Genomic DNA, 21,147 nt, shown 5'->3' on the forward strand with positions numbered 1-21,147 from the left:
GGATATTGGCTGTGAAGTCAGGGTATCAGGTGGAGAGACCTCAACAGCTTGTATCTTCAATTCCTAGATGAGTTAAGCAAGAGGGTGACTGATATTGACTACTGACTAACAGTCAAAACAATATTCATCTTCTTCTTAATTCCTTTCCAAAATCACCTGTCAATTAATTTTGAACATTTGTTGATTCACAATCAAACCACCCTAATACTGGATATTACTGTTAGTGATTATAGTATTCCTTTGCCAGAAATGAACGGGAAAGGTAAAATTAGCAACATGATTTGTTATCATTTATAACCCAGAAATTTCTTCCCAAGAAAAATATAGTTTTCTTCTGCTGTGGAGACTTTATTAAGTTATTTTTGTTGTTTGCTTTTTGTGTCCTTTTTTTATACTTAAAAAAAAATACTAGTTTGGTTTTAAAGACCACTAGTTTAGTAAGACACTAGTCTCTTCTTGAAAACACAAGATTTCGGACAACTAATTTGATCATTCAGCAGTTGGATACAAGTTATTTAACTACCGTCTGCTCAGTTAATTTATTTTGAGGTTCATGTGACAATGTGGTTTCAACATTAAATAGGAGCCACTTAAATATTTACATTTATGGAGCACCTACTCTGGGCCCAGCTCTGGGCCAGTTCAGAAGACATTGCTTCTAGCCACAAGATGCTCTTCTCCAGAACAGATTTCTCCTGCATGCCGTGGATCTCACTAATTGTGTAAGACTTTCCAGTTCCCGAACCTCTCCATTCTCCCAGATCCCTTTGGTCAGCTCACAAGTATTTATTGAGTGGCTCCTGCATACTCGACATTGTACCAGGGCATGGGGGATTATATGAAAAGTATACACCTTGCCTTTAAAGAGTTTGGACAGACAAGATTGAAAGATTTGGAACAACAGGATGGAACAGCAGGGGACACTACTTCATCGTGTAAAATCTTGAGGCACTAGTTAAAAGGAGCACAAGTGTGGAGGGTGGGGTGTGGAACCACTGTTAGCTGGCCTAGTCAGGGTGGGCTGTGGAGCAGATTGGTGCATCTGTACTGTCTGCTGAGCACCTACTGTGTGCCAGATACTGCACCAGGTGCTTTATATATATTCTTTCATTTCATACTCTCCAAAACTCTGTGCCCCAGGTGACTTTATTCCCCATTTTACAGATGAAGAAAGCAATGCTTAGAAAGGTTAAATAATATGCCCAGGCTCCTAGACAGCTGAGCAAGCATTTAATCAGCCTATGCTCTGTATACTCTACCAAACTGAACAGAGGAGTCTTAGAATCTCTTCTCAGCCCTACTTGACCAAGGAAACATTTTACAGTGCTCCCTCCTCCAACCTTCCCTGGGCACCTGGTCTGCATGTGTCTTGTGTCCACCACCCTCCACCATGTTTTACAGCTGCTTATACATGTGAAATGGTTGTTCCTCACAGGCAGCTTCTCAGTTGCTTTGATTCTGGTATCTCCTTTCATGTCTAGCCAAGTGCTTTGTCCCTACTGATCAGTCAGTTATTTTACAAATGAATGGGTGACTCCACTGGCTGCTGATTTCCTGTACCTACTCCCCAAAATATTTTGCAGCCTGGAGTGGGTAATCTCTTCTCACTATTCCATTCGGATGGGATATTTAATTAGGATTTCTTTCTATGCACATAATAAGAAGCACATCTTAAGAAGGAGAACAGTTAAATTAAGATAGTGTTTCCTTTAAACCAAGAATCACTAGATGTCCTATTTAAGTAATATACTCCTCTTTGGGAATGGAGAAAGGAAAAGGTTGCTTTCCTGAAATAATCATTGCTATGGTCATAATCAGACCATTTATTTGGACAGAACATTCCCTGAATTGGCCTTGCCAAGTCCAGGCAGCATAAGAAATTGCAATTTCATCAGCTTTCGAAAGTTAACAGTTCTGTTTTATAATTTACTAAAGTTAATGGGATAAATTTTTAAATCAGTATGCAAATCCCATTGATATTAATAGGAGTTCTGGGGCTAAATCCCTACGTATTATTTGAAAGTACACTTCCACGGTACCTCACAGCCCTCCATCTGAAGGAATCATTGTGTCCATTTATTTGGTGGTGGTGTTATTTATCTTTTCTTTAGAGAAATGCTAAAGTACAAAAAAGCCACTTAAATTGCTAACATCTGTACAAAACCAATCTAAATTAACTTGAATGTGGCTTTTGGATACGCTTTTTATTTTAAACTGTGCAACATCAACCTAATGCCAGAGTTCGTAATGTCTTTTACCTTTATACCAGTAATTAACATTGTGCCTGTTATTTTTAGATGCCAACGTGAGCATCATCTACATCTGCTCCCATCGAATGAATGACGAGTTGCTGCTGTATTACAATAAAATCCTGAGTCTACAGGCAGCTGTCAAATCAGGGAAACTTGAGGACAGAAGTGACCTGCAGGACAGGTTCAAAATTATCACCCCTGAAGCTATAAACATCTTCACTGTGAGTTTGTCTTCTAATTACTACGGCTTCAGGGATGCAGTAAAATTAAATTGGAAATTTTATAACTTGCAACGCTCTGGTACACATCAGTGAAATATTATTGCAAGTTTAACAGCTTTACTGATTAGACTACAGATCGGACGATAGGAAATAAATATCCCAGTTTAACTTGCAGACTTAGCTGAGCTACTGCTGCCCAGTTTCTCTGTAGCTGAAGCCTAATTGTAGTTATTGGGTTGTACCATCAAGTAGGTGAACTTATAACATCTACGGTTGCTTTTTCTTAATTTTGTGTGGAGAACACCGAGGCAGAGAAAGGCTGGGCCTGCCTGTGGTCACAAAGCTAGTTAGGGACAGAATCTAGACCAGGGCCCCTGTTTTCTGATTTCCACACTGGTATTCCTTGTTATTCCATGGGGTTTTTTTCCCTCAGGGGAATTTGGTCTTATTTACCATATCACATGGTTCATAATGAACAAGGTTCAGATTTTTTTTAAACTTTTCAGAACTGATTTTTAATGAATGGAATGAATTCTGAGTTGAATCTCATCCCTAGAGAAGAACTTCTGGGAAATTCATAGAACCACGGGGCACGTTCTAGAATAAGGTAGTGCAAGAGATGGCTTGAAATGAATTTCTCTATATTTTAACAAGAATTTAAATTTTCCATGGTAAACAATCAACATTTTAATACCTAATGGAGGACTTCCCTGGTGGTGCAGTGGTTAAGAATCCACCTGCCAATGCAGAGGGCACGGGTTCAATCCCTGGTCTGGGAAGATCCCACATGCCACGGAGCAAGTAAGCCTGTGCACCACAACTACTGAGCCTGCACTCTAGAGCCCACAAGCCACAACTACTGAGCCCATATGCCACAACTACTGAAGCCCATGTGCCTAGAGCCCGTGCTCTACAATAAGAGAAGCCACCACAATGAGAAGCCCGCGCACCGCAACGAAGAGTAGCCCCTGCTTGATGCAGCTAGAGAAAGCCTGCATGCAACAATGAAGACCCAAAGCAGCCATAAATAAATAAATAAATAAATAAATAAATAAATAAATAAATAAATAAATAACCTAATGGACTATGCACTTTTGAGGAGACTTTTTAATATAATCTAAAGGTTTGACTTTGCTGGTGAAGATAGCTCTCTTCATTCATAAGTGGGATGCACCAAAGTCAACTCTCTATCTATTGTCAAAGAAACTGATTGCATGGTTCATGTAGGAAGTATCTACGTGTTGAGTTACTACCCATTAACACTTCAGATGCAGCATGATTTGACCAAAGGAAAAAAAATCCTGCCAGGGCTGGGGAGGGATGCTATAGCATTTCTACTTTGCTGGTACACTCAGTGAATTTTGCTCTCTTCTACCAAAATGAAGATTTTATTTTTTCATAACTAGGTACCTTGATGTTCCCATAAAATCTCTCCACCTAGTTCTGTTTCACTGGCACCACTTGGCTATGGAAGAGGAAACAAGTGCTGGATCAGGACAAGCAAAAGAAAAGACAGGAGACAGGGCTTCCCTAGTGTCACAGTGGTTAAGAATCCACCTGCCAATGCAGGGGACATAGGTTCGAGCCCTGGTCCAGGAAGATCCACATGCCATGGAGCAACTAAGCCCGTGCGCCACAACTACTGAGCCTGCACTCTAGAGCCTGAGAGCCACAACTACTGAAGCCCACGTGCCACTACTACTGAAGCCCGCGCGTCTAGAGCCCATGCTCCGCAACAAGAGAAGCCATCGCAATGAGAAGCCCGCGCACCACAACGAAGAGTAGCCCCCGCTAGATGCAACTAGAGAAAGACCGCGCGCAGCAACGAAGACCCAACATAGCCATAAATTAATTAATTAATTAAATCTTAAAAAAAAAAGAAAGGAGACAAATCATCACCACTTACTTATAATCTTAGAAACTCCCCAATATCCTCCACCAATGCAAAGCTTGCTTTGGTGCTTCCTAGCTATTCCCTGGCCTCAGTGTCAGAGTTACTGTGGATATTGGGAAGCAAGGAACTATCATTAGCGTGTGGTTAATTTCCTGATTTTCTCCAGCCAGAAACTGGAGCTAATGCCTGGTAGCTGCTAATAAGCAGTTTCTGCATATCTGAAATGCCAATATACATTGAAGAGGCATGGAATGGGGAAGGGGCACTAGATTTGGGAAAAGGAAAGTGAGTAAACAGCCAACATTTATCAAATGCTTAGCATACATTTTCTCATTTGATACTTAGAACACAGCAGCAAGACGGAAATTATCAATTTCCTTCTTTGGCTAAGGAAACCAACACTCATCTTCTAATCCCAAGTTACTAGTGGGGCCAGAGTATGAACCCAAATCTGTCTGACCCCAGAACCCTATCCTGATTTGGAATGACAGCCTTGCTCCTGGATGACCCTGTGGCCTTGGGCAAGCCCCTCTACCTCTCTGGTCCTCTGTTATTCATCTGTAAAATGAGGTGATGGATTAGATCATTTCAAAGTCCTTTCCAGCTCTGCAGTCCTATTACCTGAGAAATGAATCCTCACTGTCCACTCTTCACCTTCTAAGAGGAGATAGGCAGTTAGTACTAACAGATGCACCGGGTTACATTCATAGTGTAGGTTTGCATCTCTGTGAATAGAAACAATTAGGAAATATTTTCAAGTACTTAATACTTCTCATAGTTTACGTTTAAATTATTTGTGTAATTAATCACTCATAGGCAATCACCTCTCTAAAATACAAAAATTAAACTCTTACTTTCAAATCATTTCCTGCTTATGGCTTTATTTCTTTTTAATGGGTTTGAGAGATTGCATCAGTGCTGACTTTCATTCAAATGCATGGCTTTGAGGAGATTTTTTAAAAGTGTGCCAAAAATCTGTTTGTACATCTCTCCAAGTTACTCTACAATGTTTGAATTTGTAATGGTGAAAATGCTATTATAAAGTCATCATGTCTATTTTTGAAAATTTTAATGTTTATGAAGACATCCTAAGGAACTACCTTTTGTCTCAGGTGAAAAAAAATTAGTGGTGATAAATTAAATGTAGCTATAATGTTATGGAATTAGGAACATTTTAGATTTTTGTCATCTGTGTTAATCCACAGCCTGGATCTGATGATACTGATTTTCTCTAAATGGTCACACAAGACCTGCGGTCAGTAATGTGTCCTCTGCCATCACTTACATTCAAATCTTTATTAAACACACGTTGAACACAATACTGTGGTACCATCTTGCCTGAAGAATAAGGCATGCCCAGAGATGACATAATAGAATTGGGTAGAATACTTGCCAAGAGAGATAAACAACCCTAGAGCAGACAGAAATCCATTCTGGCCGGAAATGTGCAACTTTAACGTTAGGTTCTATTGCTGCATCTACCAGCCCCTCATCACACTTCATAAAACTACCAGACCTCACTACTCAATCTGCAAAATGGGAGAAATCATGGCAGCTATGGCATGAGAACTGTGCTAATACTGAATTTGAATCCTGCCTCTGCTATTTACCAGCTGTGTGACTATGGGCAAATCACCTGAGTCTCAGTTTCCTCGTCTCCAAAACAGGGACTGTTAATTGGTACAGTGTTGTATGGATCAAATGAAAGAGTACTTAACATGAGAGGACTGCCCCCTTTGAAACATTCTTCTAGGTACCCTGAAAAGCCTACCACATACTTTGTGACTCAAGTCACCAGTTCTACAAGACACATCATTTTTGCACATTTCCTCATTGGAATAATTTGTAGGGAAAGGAAAGGAGTGAAATAAACAAGAAGGATAAACAGTGATCAATTAGATGGGAAACACAAACTGACGAGTTGCTGTCACCAGCCATTGTCTAATGGAACACCGGATTTCCTAGAGCTGCATTCTCAGAAGCAGGTTTTTGAAAATGGATTTAAATTATGTAGAAAAGGCATACTGCATAGACCTAAAGAGCTTAGAATATAACACTTGCTCTGAAGGAAGGGTTCAACAGGGTAAATCATAAAATCCTCTTCTCAGAGGAGGTTTTTATTTTGTCTTTTGGTGGGGGGGAGGCAGAATATACATAACATAAAATTTACCATTTAAATCATTTTAAGTGTAGAGTTCAATGAAATTAAGTACATTCACATTGTTGTGCAATCATCATATCATCCATTTTCAAAACTTTTTCAACATCCCAAGCAGAAACTCTGTACTCATTAAACAGTATGTCCAGAAGAGCTTTGGTTTTAAAGGGAACGTTGTATCACAGCTGGAAGGACCCTAGAGATTTCTAGTTCAACCCCTCATTTGAATGTGGGGAACCAAGGCTCAGAAAGATAGAGTTTTCTAAATCAGCTTGCAAGTTACAAATTCAGACAGGACTAAAATCCAGGGGCTCTCCTCAGTTGCTTTCTCTTATACTCAGCAGTCATACCCTCCAACAGTCTGCAAACTGGTGCAGCAGAGACTCCCCAAAATAGTGGCTCGGAATTTCTCCACACTTCAATGCCATGTTGAGTAGATAATTTTGACTAGAACCAGGAGAGAAGGTACTAGTCTACAAAATCCCTTGAACTCCATTAAGACTCTCACGTCTTGCATTATATTATTTGCATGACATTTTAATGACTTTATTTTTAAAAAGTTTTCCCCATAATAATATTGATAATTACTACCATTGATCGAATATCCACTCAATGCCATGCATTATAATAGGTGTTAAACATTTATGATCTTATTTTATCCTTACAGGAACCCATCAAATGGGTATTTTTATTCCCTGTCAGAAGATGGAGAAACTTAGTCTCAAGGAGTCTAAGTCATTTGCCCAATTTCAGGTTGTTTATAACGGATAGAGCTGGATTCAAAGACGGAACCATTTGACTCCTAAGCCCCGGCACTTTCTCATGTGCCATAATGCCCTCTTCTCTAGAGGAAATGAGCACTATCTTGGATTCCCATATTCCAGCCTAGGCTATGGCCATCCTCACCTGCTAAAATCCTACCCATCCTTCAAAACTTACCTCAACCCCGACCTCTTTCATAACAATAATACAAGCTCACATTCATTAAGTGCTTATATCCAAGGTGCTATTATAAGTGCTTTACATGCATTATCTCATTTAATACTCATAGCATCCTTATGAGATGGGTACTACTACTATACGCATTTTACAGATGAGGAAACTGAGGCCCAAGAAGAATGAGTAATTTGCCTTTTCAGCTTTCCCCACTAGCATGTGGCCTCTGCCTCCCTCCTCCCTGCCTCCAAGGCCCTCTGTAGCTCTTTATGGCCCTTCTCTGCCTTGTATTAGTGATGCGTTAATGGTACTCATCTGTGTCCCTACTCCTTGAGCGCAGAGACATGCTTGTATTAGTTTTGGTGTGTGTTGACCATCTGGCTCCATCCTCTGCCCCTTATTAGACATGCTGGAATTATTTATTTAATTGAATGAGACAGTCGCATGTATTGCTGAGCTGGGTCTAAGTAGTCAAAATTAAAAAGTTTTCCATTGGAAAAGAAATTTGAGTCTTGCTGAAATTCTCAAATATTTTCCACTCGTGAATCCTTTCTGGAGTGTTGGCTAAGAACCATGATAATCATCATAACAATACATAGTCTCTGAAATGGAATTTGTGGTAGAACTTTGGGAAGAGAGTATCAAGTCAAGTGCCTTTTTCCTACTGAATCATTTAAAGGGTTGCCAGAATAGGAGTCCTGCACAGTGAAGAATACTATGGGGTTTTTTTCTTCATTTTTTTGTATTGATTTTCCAGACGCTTTAGTGTTAAACCATGCCAGAAGTGTTGCAGAGATGAATCACTATCATTCAAAGGCCACCAGCCTCTTTTCCTTCTGACAGAAGGATAATTCCACGTGGATCAAATAAATACAGATGCATAGTAATTAGTTCTATTCCCAGTGAGCCTATTTCCAACACACTAAAGATGTGAGCGATTATGGAACCTCACCCCAACAGCTTTTATCAATTTAAACTGCTAAACAACGGGATAGTTCATAACCCAGCCTGTTATTAATAATGCATTTATTGTGCGTAACATTATAAATTAGGTGTGTGGACCAGAAAAAGAATACCTTTTAACAAGAATAATATGATCTCCCCCCAGAAGCAGCATATGTGCCTGGCCACTCACCTGATGTACAGTCCCAAGGCAATCAAAAGAATAAAAAATCTCATCCAAGGAAAAGAAGCCTACATTGTCAGCGGGCTCCTCCACAGAGATGATTTAGCTGTGGCGGATATGTTAGACATACCCATCCTGGGCCCAGAGCCTGAACTAGCTCATTTCTATAGTACCAAGTCTGGAAGTAAACGGGTGTTTGAAAGCGCCAATGTACCAGTCCCTCCTGGAATATATGACGTCTATAGTCACCAGCAGGTATGCAGGGTGGACAGGTGAGGCTCTGCTTAAATATTTCACATTCTCTTGAACTTGTGGGAACTTTAGGTCTTCTGGTGTCAGCCCTACCCAATGAAGAATATTGTGGAATACTTGTTGAGTTGATGGGATCTACTTTAGGCCTTCATGTTTCAAAGTGGCTTCCTAGGGGCCTTACAGAAATTGTTGTAATTCCCAAAGTATTTATTCATTTGGATTAAGGAACTGAAGGCCCTATTCATATATTAATCTGCTATCAATATTTATTGCCTTAACATGGATTAGTTCATCATCATATTAGTTAGCAGGACCCTAAGAAATGTGAGAGTCAATTCTGGCTAAAAGGAGCAGGTTTGGAAAGCTCCAGGGAGTGAGCCCTTTCTGCCGAGTCATGTTGCAAAGGGCACGTGGCAGAGGGCTGCAGATATCTGCGGCTCTGTAAAAAAAAAAAAAATCCTAGCTCCTCAGGAAGTGGCCATATAGGAAGGAGGGAGGAAAATCCCAGAAAGGGGAAATAAAATGGCTCTAGGAGGAAAACTATCTGCTTCTGGCTTTTGCCTTGGTCCGAGTCTATGGCTATGCATTCTTCCAGCAGAGAGTTAGGGCCCTAACTATTTGGAGAACTATTATATAATATTAGTCACTACAAAAGTAGCCACTAGAGAACTAGAAATTAGCCACTTTGAGTTAGCTCTGGCAGGTGTTCTCCCATTTAACTGCTATTTTTTTTCACAATAAAGAAAATAAAAGACAAAGGGCTGTTAACATTTCCTAACCTCTGTTTCAATACATCTCTTAACCATTACTCTGAGCCAATCACAAGTGATTCTGGGCACCCACTTCTAGGGAAACTAAAGAACTGTACACAATGAGGATGTTTGTAAGGGACAATATTTAGGGATCACGCTTCTTCTCTCAGTTGCCTGATCCTGATGCTCTGCACCTCATAGCCGCCGAGCCCCAAAATCAAGCTTTTCAACAAATCATACTTTTCAGAGACTAATTTGAAAATTTAGCTTATTAAATTGCCCCGAAAGTGTTTCAGTCTTGCTAGATAGAGTGTTCTTGTGCAATACATGGGCTCATGAAGGAAGTTCCTCTTAAAGATGGCAGTGTCTAGAAAAGGCACAGGCAATCTTAATAGGATTAAAAGAGAGGGGCTCCTCCTAACCTGGAATGTCCCTTGCATTGTCATTAACCGCCACTGGAATTTGAAGGTAACAGAGTGGATTGCTTAACTCTGCTTCCCTGTAGAATACTAGGCTGATAGACTTAATACAAGTGAAATGCATTTTTAAATGATACAATTTCATACATGTATATTAAACAATCTTCAAAGCCTTAAACTGTATGTGCAATATTTATACTGAGTGAGTTTTGCTTTTGTCCCCATTGATGAGAACTCAGGCAGTCTTTGCTATGAAATATTTTAGAACTTTATATGTTACTTGTGGTTAAAGATGCAGGAACATTTAATGCAGTAAAGCCTCCCCCTAATACTGATATTCAGAAGTAGGATAAAAACCTCTCCTCATAGACAAATTGGATTCGAAGGGTGTCATTTCACCTATGGCATGTGCAAATTGTATCACAATAAACTAAGTTATAACTGAGGTCCATGCTATCTGTTTGGAAAATGTATGTCTAAGGTCAACAAGAATTGAAGTACTCCACTGAGATTTTTCCACATAGTGCCTATCTGAACATGTCAGCGTTTTGAATTTGCAGATGGTAATGAATCAATAACACTGACTTTTTACCGATGTGCATCATAAACTTAAAGCTGGTGAAAGAAAGCTGTGATTATCTTAATTTAGGTTAATAAATATTCCTGGCTATCAGTTGGATTTTAGCAGTAGACATTTTTCTACTTCTGCCCTACACCAGTATAAAATGTATGGCAATTAAAAAATATATTACATCTTTTGAACAGAGAGATTCAAATAGAAAATGATAAATGTTTGGCAATAGCATAAAGTCATTGGTTTATGATTAAGTAATTTATTTATTTATTTAAAAAATCCAACTTGAGCACAGTGAGCATTTCCTGTTTTGTTCCATAAAGTAACCATGCAAGTTCTCTTTCTGGCATGTGTTCCATATGAAATATTGACAGCCTTGGTTAAATAATCAAAAATGGTGATGCTATTTTAAAGCACTGTTCAATTTGCACTTAAAGATAGCACATAATTCTTTCCAGTGGTGCAGTCTTTACAATACTATTGATCCTTTTCATTATTGTACGGGATTCATCAACAGGAACCCATTTATAGTATTCTCAGAAGCAACAAATAATAGGATTTAGAAGAAACAGATAATAATTCTGTTAGTAGTTGAAACTTCCAAATATACAATACATCCAAACATACAATGAAAAAGGCTGTGCCAGAACAACTTTCCTTACATTGGCAAAAGAATTTTATTGGATATTAACAGTCCAAAGACCATTTCTACTTCTGCAATGTATGACCATAATACAACAAATAGAATCTATCTTCTCAACACAACATTAGAGAAAGAAGGGATGTAACCTTGGAAGGCACATTTAAAAAACCTTCCTAGGCTATGCTCATAGCCATATGGTGTGTAGACCAGAGTACTTGTCATTTAAACACCCAAATTATCCACAGACACTACTTGATAATTAGGGAGCTAAGACAATTTCATTTTCACCCTAATTGAATACCCCATGGTTGCATGGAGCTTCCAGGGATCCCAAGTATGCCTGTTTTGGTATAACTTCTACACTGCTGCATAGTGTAACATTCCCAGGAAGATTTGCTGGAAAGACACAACTCAAGAGAATAGACTGTGCCTTTAATCAAAATAATTTTAATCTTCCAGCTCCAGATTTCAACAGAACTATAACCTCGAGTTCTTTCACACTCTTTAGTTTTAAAAAAATCCATTTGGTGAACAAAAACTTATCAAAGGTGAAGAGAATAGTGCTGCAGAGGCCTCCTTAAGCACAGACCATGGCCAAGAACAACATGGGGTAGGCTCAGGAGAGAGAACGCTTAGTATTGTTTTTTCTGTGAAGTATAGACTGGAAAGTTGGATGAGAAGACCAAACAAAAAAATCATTTTGTGATCTAATGAGTTATTTTTCACCAAGGCTCTACTAGAGCAGTATTACTTATAATTAAGTAATCTTGCTATAGACTTTTGTCTGATTCAAACTTATCCCAAATGGCTTGTTGACTGTTTGGAAAGTTGCTTCTCTTGCTCTTCACTTCCTTCTCCACCTCACCCTTCTCCTCCACCTCTCTGCAGGTTGAGATGGGCAACACAGTGGAGAAGAAATGGGCTTAGGTATTGGACTCAGAGCAGCCTGGGTGGAGTCTCTGCTCTGCCACTCAGTGCTGTGTGATCATGGGCAAGTTATTTAAATTAGCTGAGTCTCAGTTATTTATACATAAAGCGGAATTAATAATGATGCCTACCTCATAGGTTTTTATGAGTTTTATGTGAAAAAACTCAGGAATTCCCTGGCGGTCCACTGGCTAGGACTCCATGCTCTCACTGCCAAGAGTCCAGGTTCAATCCCTGATCAGGGAACTAAGATCCCACATCCTACAAGACATGTGGTGTGGCCAAAAAAAAAAGAGAGAGAGAAAGAAAAGAAAACTCATGTAAAGAGCTTAGCCAAAGGCCTAGATCCTACTGAGAGTTCAATGATGTTAGATATTATCATCATTATTATTACTGTGATATTAGAGCTTAAACTTCTATCCCTGAAACATTCATGTGACTGAGCCCAGTTCTTGAGGGAATAGTTTCAAATAAGATGTAGGATAGGTGTGTATTCCAAGAAAGTTGCTTTCATGAGTGTTTCATCTCCTTTATCAGTCTTGTACCTACATACACATAATACACTTTGTCAACTGACCGGCCAAATGAATGTATTTCACGTGCACTAATGAGGAGAAAATTAAATGCTTTATAGACTAGAACATTTAAAAGCTCAGCAAAGCTCCAAACAGTTAAAGTTTTCAAAACTATAACTTTTTACAATCTTGAAACTATAAAAAAAAATTGAAGAATAAGTAAACACATAATTCTCTGAAAAAGCAAGAAAACAGTATCAAGATTCAATTACAGATATTCACAGGTTTTTTCCTTTTGCCTTTAAAAGCCAGCAAATGATAATTTCATAATTTCTCATAAATAAGATTATACTTTTAAACATGTCTTTAGTCCCACTGGTGAGTGGTTGCTTCACACCATATACATATATATATATACACACATACACGTACCACGTAAAACTTCTTCTAATATGTCTTAATAACTAGAAGAAAACCGAATGAACAGACTGTTTGAAATAAAGACACATGAGAAGTACCACAACTAAGTTAACACGATAAGAAGGAATCCAGAAAACTAAATGTTGCTGTGTTTTTGGCCCCACAGATCATAGAACAGGTGAGTCAGCTGGTCATTGATCACCTGGAAATCCAACGCTGGCTCTTTAAAATGGACTATGAGTTTGGAGGAAATGGGACTGCATTTTGTGACATTCCTTCCCACCTAAAGTGCTACAAGTGGGTCCTAAAGGAGAGTCACAGATACAGCCGTGAAGACTGGAGCAAGAAATGGGCACAAGTGAGTGTTCGATGGTGACTTAAACCCGAAGTGTCTGTGAACAGATAGGAGATAAAGCAAAAGGCTCAGCTAGAAGATAAGGCACTTTCTTCTAGACTCAGCTACGTTACCTACCAGCAGTGAGACCTTAGGCAAGTTTTTTACTTTCTTTGGCCTTAGTTCTTATATACAAAGTGAATGAGGTTGATTAGGTTATTTTAAATGTTCCTTCTTGGAGCCCTAAAAGTCCTCAAATGGATTATGATAATTAGGAAGTAATCTTTTTACCATATTCAAATAACATTACAAATCTAATCATTTGCTGTAAGTGGGTCTTGATCATATGCTTCTAACAAGTGTTGTTATTAAGCTAGTTGTATTTTATTATGAGAGAGAAATTCTATTAGTGAATGCTTGTCACCTGGAAGCTAATGTATAATAGCATTCTGTCAGCAGTCATATGTTTTTGAAGACAATTCAAGGAAATTTATGTAACTGCTGGTGCCTGTGAGATGTTGAGAAAATAATACATTCCAGCAAGAAAATCTCCTGGCAAGAACTGAATAGGTAAAAACTCTTAGCATATGAGTGACGTGTATAGATTTTTCGACACATATTGATAGAAGGATGAATTGTACAACTTCTTAGTCTGTTTCAAACTTGCTTAATAATTAATTTTATATGGCCTCATATATGAATTATCCCCACCATTCTAAAAGTTGCGTCATTTTGCATCCAGAGACCTCGACTTGCCTGGCTTCTCTTAATCCCAATCTCTGTTTTGGCTGAGCTACTGGTGAAAGCATAACTGATGAGGAAAATTCAGACACAAATTCCCTTAACTGATTCCTTCCCCACCGACGTCTGTAGTAGTGGGCTCTGCAGTGATTTGCATCTGCTTTGAGCATCCCACTATACCAGTATATGAATCAAGACACAAGTGATAGAAAGGGAGGGGCACACAAGAGAGAACCCCATTATTCTTGTGAAAGTGAAATGATGAATAAATCTAGAGAATAGTCAGAAGAGAGAGTTCCCTTTGATAAATGTTACTGTTCTCCTCATGATCTATTCTGGGCTTTTCTTCCCCCTCCATCAGTGAATGGACTAAATGCAGTACCTGTCATGGCCAGCTTTTTACGTATTATTTAAAGGATACCAAAGTGAATTACTCTTCTAGAAAAAAATAAAACAGGGAAAATGTATTTAATTTTGAGGCCCATAGAGGTTTCTCTTGTGTTCTCCTTGGACTAGATTTTGTTTCATCTTATATAAAAAAAATGTTTAAGCAAAACTGTTGAGATTAAACCATGAAAAGTATGACTTTTTTAATCTAAAAGACTGAAATGTTAGTGTACAAAGTACTTGCTGGTCTCAATATTTCAAACCAATTTTCATAAAATTCTCCTGACACTAGACTATGATAAATTTGAAATGTTTGACTTTAAGTTTTAAAAATATTTAAAATATTAGCATTTGGCTGAATTGCATTTAGAAACCTGAATATATATTATTTAATTTCAATTATTTTAAACAATACCATTTTAAATGGTCACCAAATACATTTGGCATTATTGTTAATGTTGTCAAATGTGACACTTTTGAATAATTAATAATCTGTCTAAATCTTTTTTTTTAACTTAACAAGGGAAAAATCATGATTATGAAATCTTTTTACACTCTGAGACCTGTGCTTGGCCAGGGTGTGGTTAGAAGCCAAAAATAAAAATAAAAAATAAAGTAGTTCTGAAGAGCTTTTTTTTTTTTTGTAGGAGACTTTTGACATTCTTTTGCCTTCAAAGTGAAATCACATTCAGAGTAGAAGTGAAACGCAATCTCCACTGAGTGTAACTATTGAAAATTTAGGATTAGAATTATCCTTTGTTCCAGAAGACCATCATAATGGTGCACATTTAGACATCGAAACATGACTTTATGAGCACAGGCATGTTTTAATGTCCTATTACAGTTTGTAGACCTGTTTCTTTTGATAATGAAGATGTTGTGTCATCAAGCCTAGCCTGGCACATACAAAACATATGCTGGCAGGTTATTAAAAATTTCAGCTTCTTGATGAAAGACTATCCTGCAGGCTAACAGTCCAGAGAAAGACTCCATTCTGGGAGAATTATTAGAAATGAGAATATGACTGTAAGCACTAAACTATGTTAATACTTACAAATAGCATCATTTGCATAGCAGTTTATGACATGATACCATGATTTTTCTCATTGGTATGTTGTAGGCAACAGATTAAAAACAGTGCTGTTTATGGGAGTTTGAACTGTTTTGAGAGGCTCTTGCATCTTATGCAAATATTGGTTTTAGACGTAGGCATGATTCAGTGTAGACTCAAGGATCTAATATAAAGATCATCTTTTTTTCTACCTATCTAATTGAGAACGAGAGTTATTTGGTTGCAGTTGAGACTTGAAACAAAGTCATGGAATCAACAAATGCTAAAACACTGAAGTCACATTTAAAAATCAGTGTTGACATGTAGGTGATTTTAGCAAAAGCAGAATGTTACATGATGGCCACAATGAAAACAGCACAACTCTCATTTTTTTCATGGTGGCTTGGTACCAACCTTCCTCTCTTCATCCTACCAGCTAACAAAACCTACTTCCGCCAACAGGTTCCAGTAAATTCACTCACTTAAGTACTCAATGCTTGTTAAGGTTCAATGAATCTACACATGTGTGCATGCTCCAAAGTCCCCACTCCCCAGTCGGGGGGATTTCGTTTAGTAGGAATAAAGGCTTAAGCAAAGACACAGCTGTAGGGGAAAAACCTTCCTGGATACTCTCACCTAAGACAGTGTAGGGAGACTCCGGTAGACATTTGTTGTGGTACTAGTCCTTCTTGTGCCTTTTTCTTTCTTTCTTTTTTTAAAGGGTAAAATTTCCCTCTCTCGCTCCTAGAAGATTGGCTTGGTGGTAGTGAGGCCTGGTGACACTGCTTTAGAAGAGTAGTTGCCAGAATACTGGCCTAGATGTGAGATTTAGCATTTCGTAGACCCATGAATACACTATAAGGTCTTGACATTTCCCCATATTTCTTAATAATAATAATAATAATAGAATTGTACCATTGCATATTTGATCCACGGTTGGTTGATGTGGAACCCGCAGATACGGAGGGCAACTGCAATGCCATTTTATACATGGGACTTGAGGATTCTTGGATTTTGGTATCCATGGGAGTCCTGGCATTTCAGCACTTTATGTGAATTGACTCATTCAATCTCAGAAAAAAACGGAAGTTTTTACTCATTTACTTCCACACCACTTTGATACGGAAGGTATTGTCACTCTGTTTACAGATGGAGAAATTGATGCTTGGGAAATGCAGTGACTTGCCCAAGTTCACACAGCTAGTAAATGATCCGCACCTAGTTTGGAACACACGTCCACTCCTCCGGGCCCCGGGCCCTTGCCACACTGAGCTGAATCCATTTAGAAAAGACCCGTTGTTTGAAAGCCTTAGAGTAGTGTTCTCCCTCAGGTCCCTGCCGTTGTGGCCTGCTGCCCTTGTGGCAGATTGTCTGCTTTCTACAGAGACTTGTGGGAAACACAAACGTCCCACAGCTATTGCTCTCAAATTTCTTCCCTTTCCTGTCTGACAGGAGAGCTGCTGTCCTGCTGCCAGCAGGCTGAGATGTAAGAGGGCCATCGGTACACACACCTCATAGTTTCAGAGAAGAGGCCCTGTTGGGGGGTCTGTAGGATTCGGCTTTGCAACCTAACTGCCTCACGTACCTACTTATGTGCATGGGTGAGGAGAGTGAGTTTTAGATATCACCCTTTGATCGTTCATGGGGGTGACAAATTTTCAGTGCCTTTCTCAACTTAGTACACTAACAAGATCATTTTAGTGAACCTGTAAATTCTCACAGAGCTTAGAGTAAGTAGCCTATCTTCACAATCAGACATAGCATTAAAAATATAGTGAGTTTTTAAAACCCTGTTTTTTGGATAAGCAACCACATATTTTGTTCGTTTGTTTTTAGTCTCCTGTTCCAGATTGACATGTAAACTTCCTTTGAAGCAAAATGAGGTTTGGAATAGGCTAGTATGAATAACTGAACATTCAGGATAAGTAGGAGGTGGCCTGGCTTCGTGGGTTCCACAGCCTAGGCACACGGAGGTTACTCGGGGGGAACCATGGGCAAATCACTTCAGCTCTCCAGGTCTCTATCGCTTCAACTGTAAAGACAAATAATATTAGTACCTGTCTCCTGGGGAGGTAGTGAGAATTAATTGAGATAACCTTTGTGGATTGGCTACCAATGTACTTAGCACATAAGACTTCAAGAAATGCTACTTGTTATTAATATTACCATAGAATTGCATTACAATTAAATTGTAGGTAATATTGAACAAGTACATACAATTTAATCTTTTTATGGTGATTCAGAAGGTCCTGTAGCATCTTGTAGGCTTCCAGAACATTGTTCTATGCATCAATTATCATTACGCAGGATTGTGGCTGTTGCGGATACAGAATGTTGACCAAGTTGTGCCTACCCAATGATTTACCCAGATAATGCCTTTAAAAGAATAAACCTTGACAGCAGCCTGCTTTCTTATAATTTGAAAACAGAAACTAATTCCAGTTATTTAAACTTCCTACATGTCGTATAAAGAGGCATCGACCTGATAAAGTAGAGATTTTTCTGACCACAAGATTGAGACCCGGTTGCTTCATTTTCTGGTTCCAGTTGGTGTCTTTTCTAATTAGTGTAGCAGCACGTCACCGCAATCATTGGAAAGTCTTAGTCATTTACATATTTTTCCTTATCTCTGAAAATGACTTAGAATGTTTTCTTCCAGTTCAATGGCTGTTTTCATGAAGCTGCCAGGGTTGGGTGTGAGGTGCTTCTCTGTGCCTGAGGAAGATGACAGGAGAAGGAAAATTGCCTCCCCAAGTTAAATGAAAGCTGGGTCCCCCTTCTGAGGACCTATAATAATCAGCTATACAAGCTGTTGGTTTGTGTGTCCTATTGATTTAATATGCTTCTAATCAGTACATAAAGCTATGGGCCTGCAGTGTTAATTTTTCATATGCTTACAAAGTACCCTTTGATTTTCTGTCACACGTTAATTACAGCGTTTTGCCATTAAATAGGAAGCTTTGTGTAAACTAATTACTAGGTAATCATTGTCTACTGCAAGCATGCTGTTTGTACCTTTTATTTTATTCTAAAAATGCACAGATCTCACAGTCTGGAAACGCTCTACCTTCCAGCCATTAGCTCTCACTAATTCATAGCATTATTGTGGTGAGAGTATAGGAGTTGTAATTGTTGTGGTATCAGAGCTGTTAATTACCGGAGTAAACAGTTGAAATGGTGCCAAGGTCTATTGTACAAGGCAGAGAAAAGGAGGTTTAAATGTTACTCCCACCATCTGGGGACTAGGGGAGAGGCAAATGCTTGAGAACAGCAGTGAGGCGCTATCGCCTCAGCTCCAGGGTTGGCGACCATATGGATCCGGAATATTTTGAATCAATTGAATTTAACTACCAGTTTTCGCGATAACAGCGTGGAAGGAAGGAATAAAGCAAAAGATGAGAGGAACAAGAATTGGTTATGTTTTCACATACAGGAAGTCCCCATTGGAGTTCTTTTGGAAATATCTGCTTCAAGCCACAGAGCAGGCACGGATATTTGGAACAGATTCAGAGTGGGTTTTACTCTCCTCTGCCGGCCACTGCGCCATTTGCTTCTGGTCGTCTGTCCTCCAAGCCCCTCGGTGAGAGAGGGATGCCCTTGAGAAGACCCAGACTTTCATGTAATTGTGCCAGAGCAAACAAAAAATCCTCACTTTTGGAATTCACTGATTTATTACCCTGGTATTTTAATAAGCATGGTCTGTAGAAAAAACAATACTAAATATATAATGCTATCACATCCGCCTCAAGTATATACCTCTGTACACGTGGAAATATCAAAGAAGGTACAGACTCCGATTAAGAAAGGCAGATGCTTGCCCATTTATTTTGTATAAAATTAAAATATAAACCCTCCTGATAGTCTCCCATTTCAGTCGACAAATTCACCCCGCTCCCCACTACTTGAATGAAAAATCAAGTCCAAAGGGCACATGTGTTTTCTTTTGTTTTTAATTTTCAACTGAAGAGCTTTTTCAGCATATGCAGTTTTCTCAACCAGCGATATTTCTCTAACTGGAAAGAAAGAAACCTATTGTCAATAATAATAATTATGGCCACTACCATTTACGGTTGATTTTTAAACTGCGTGGTTTCTGCTTTAAAATATTGTGTAATCTCTAAAACAGTCATATGTTTTTACTTGATGTCACTCACATTTAATATAATTGCCTTTAAACCCATTGTCCAACATTAAAAATATCTTTAAAAAAATCTACCACTTGCTGCTGCAACTACTTTTTATTCCCAAAACATGAACATATTCTTCTTTTTTTAAACCACCCTGGATTATTTATTTTTAATTGTTCCTTTAGCAGTTGTTGAAGTAATTCAGAGTACAGTGTAAACAACTCCTTTAAAGAGAGCGATCACAGACGACCACATACACCATGAACCAAGGGCAGTGCCTGTCGGGCTTTTATGGTGGCCACTCTGGCCCATGGGAAAAATTTTTCCTGCTTTTGTGTATGTGCAAAGTTCAAGTAAGAATTTCAAGAAATGCTTAATCTTTATCTATTGAAACCCCCAGCATGCAGCGCGACAGGGTGAGCCTAGAAGGAAAATCATGGCCCCCTGTGGAGAGGGGAAAAAAGAAACAGCAGTTGAAGAGCTGGAAAGCTGAAAGGGAATGAACCTCTCTAGCGTTTCTGGTCGGGGCGAAGCAGTTGTGCTGAGCTCTGGAATGGAGGCGCAACATATGTGCCTCAGTTGGACAAAACGCTTCTCGAGTCAAATCAACTGCTAGGCCTGCCTGTTGGTGCAAGGTGGAGGCCTGGATAATGAGGGACAGACTTCTGGAGAAGCAGCGAGTGGATAATGCTACATAAGTATGGAATTATATACCGCATTTTCACCATTCTGTTTAATGAGAGCCGCCACCGCAGCGAATCACTTGCCACACAGCCAAGATGGGCCGTTAGCTATCAAGGGAAAATTGTCTTTGCCGCTTTCAGCAGATGGAGCAAATATTTTACAAAGCAATTTTACATACCAAAAGCATTTGTGTGCCTTGGTAACGTTGGCTGTTTTACATTATGTTACCTTCTACAGCAGCATAATTTTCCATCTCATCGAAGGCAAAGTTGGCATTTTTGATTTTTAAACCCTCAATTAACAATTAAACATGGAGTATTAAGGTAGTCCTTAAACTTCAAGTAGGTGTGGGAAGTAGTTTATGACTTGCTGAAGACATTTTCATTTTTTCTTCATCCTCTCAGCCTATATTTGCACTCTAAAGAGGGACAATTGCTAATGATTTTAATGGAAAGGAATGAGTGAAAACCTCACTACTGACTGCAGAATGAGAGTAACCAATGCATAGAGTGATCAGAGCATTTGCTGGCTTAAGCATCCAGCATGGATTGTGGATACATGGTTTGGCCCAACCCTTTGTATCAGTTTAAAATGTTTAATATTCAATAACAGAAAATCCAACTCAAAATGACTTTAAAAATAAAGAGAATTTTTAAAAATAAAAATAAAAAATAAAGAGAATTTATTATCTCAGCTAAGTGAAAATCCAGAGATTGGCTCTGGCATCAGACAAG

The 21,147-nt window shown here is 38.8% G+C and overlaps 1 protein-coding gene across 7 annotated transcripts in view; it reads left to right on the plus strand.

Annotated features, from left to right (window-relative positions):
- IQCH (IQ motif containing H) overlaps positions 1-21,147 on the plus strand; it is a 207,255-nt gene that overhangs the window by 125,638 nt on the left and 60,470 nt on the right. For 5 of the 7 annotated variants that reach the window (XM_068536694.1, XM_068536703.1, XM_068536723.1 and 2 more), the window contains 2 exons: positions 2,298-2,473; positions 13,256-13,447. In XM_068536694.1, the coding sequence (XP_068392795.1) occupies positions 2,298-2,473; positions 13,256-13,447 (368 nt within the window). Of the gene's footprint in view, positions 1-2,297; positions 2,474-8,569; positions 8,843-13,255; positions 13,448-21,147 lie in introns of all 7 variants that reach the window. The other 2 variants (XM_068536684.1, XM_068536713.1) reach the window with 2 other exon arrangements.

The sequence above is a fragment of the Eschrichtius robustus genome, chromosome 1, assembly GCF_028021215.1.
Source record: "Eschrichtius robustus isolate mEscRob2 chromosome 1, mEscRob2.pri, whole genome shotgun sequence".
In the NCBI taxonomy this organism is placed as follows: Eukaryota; Metazoa; Chordata; class Mammalia; order Artiodactyla; family Eschrichtiidae; genus Eschrichtius; species Eschrichtius robustus.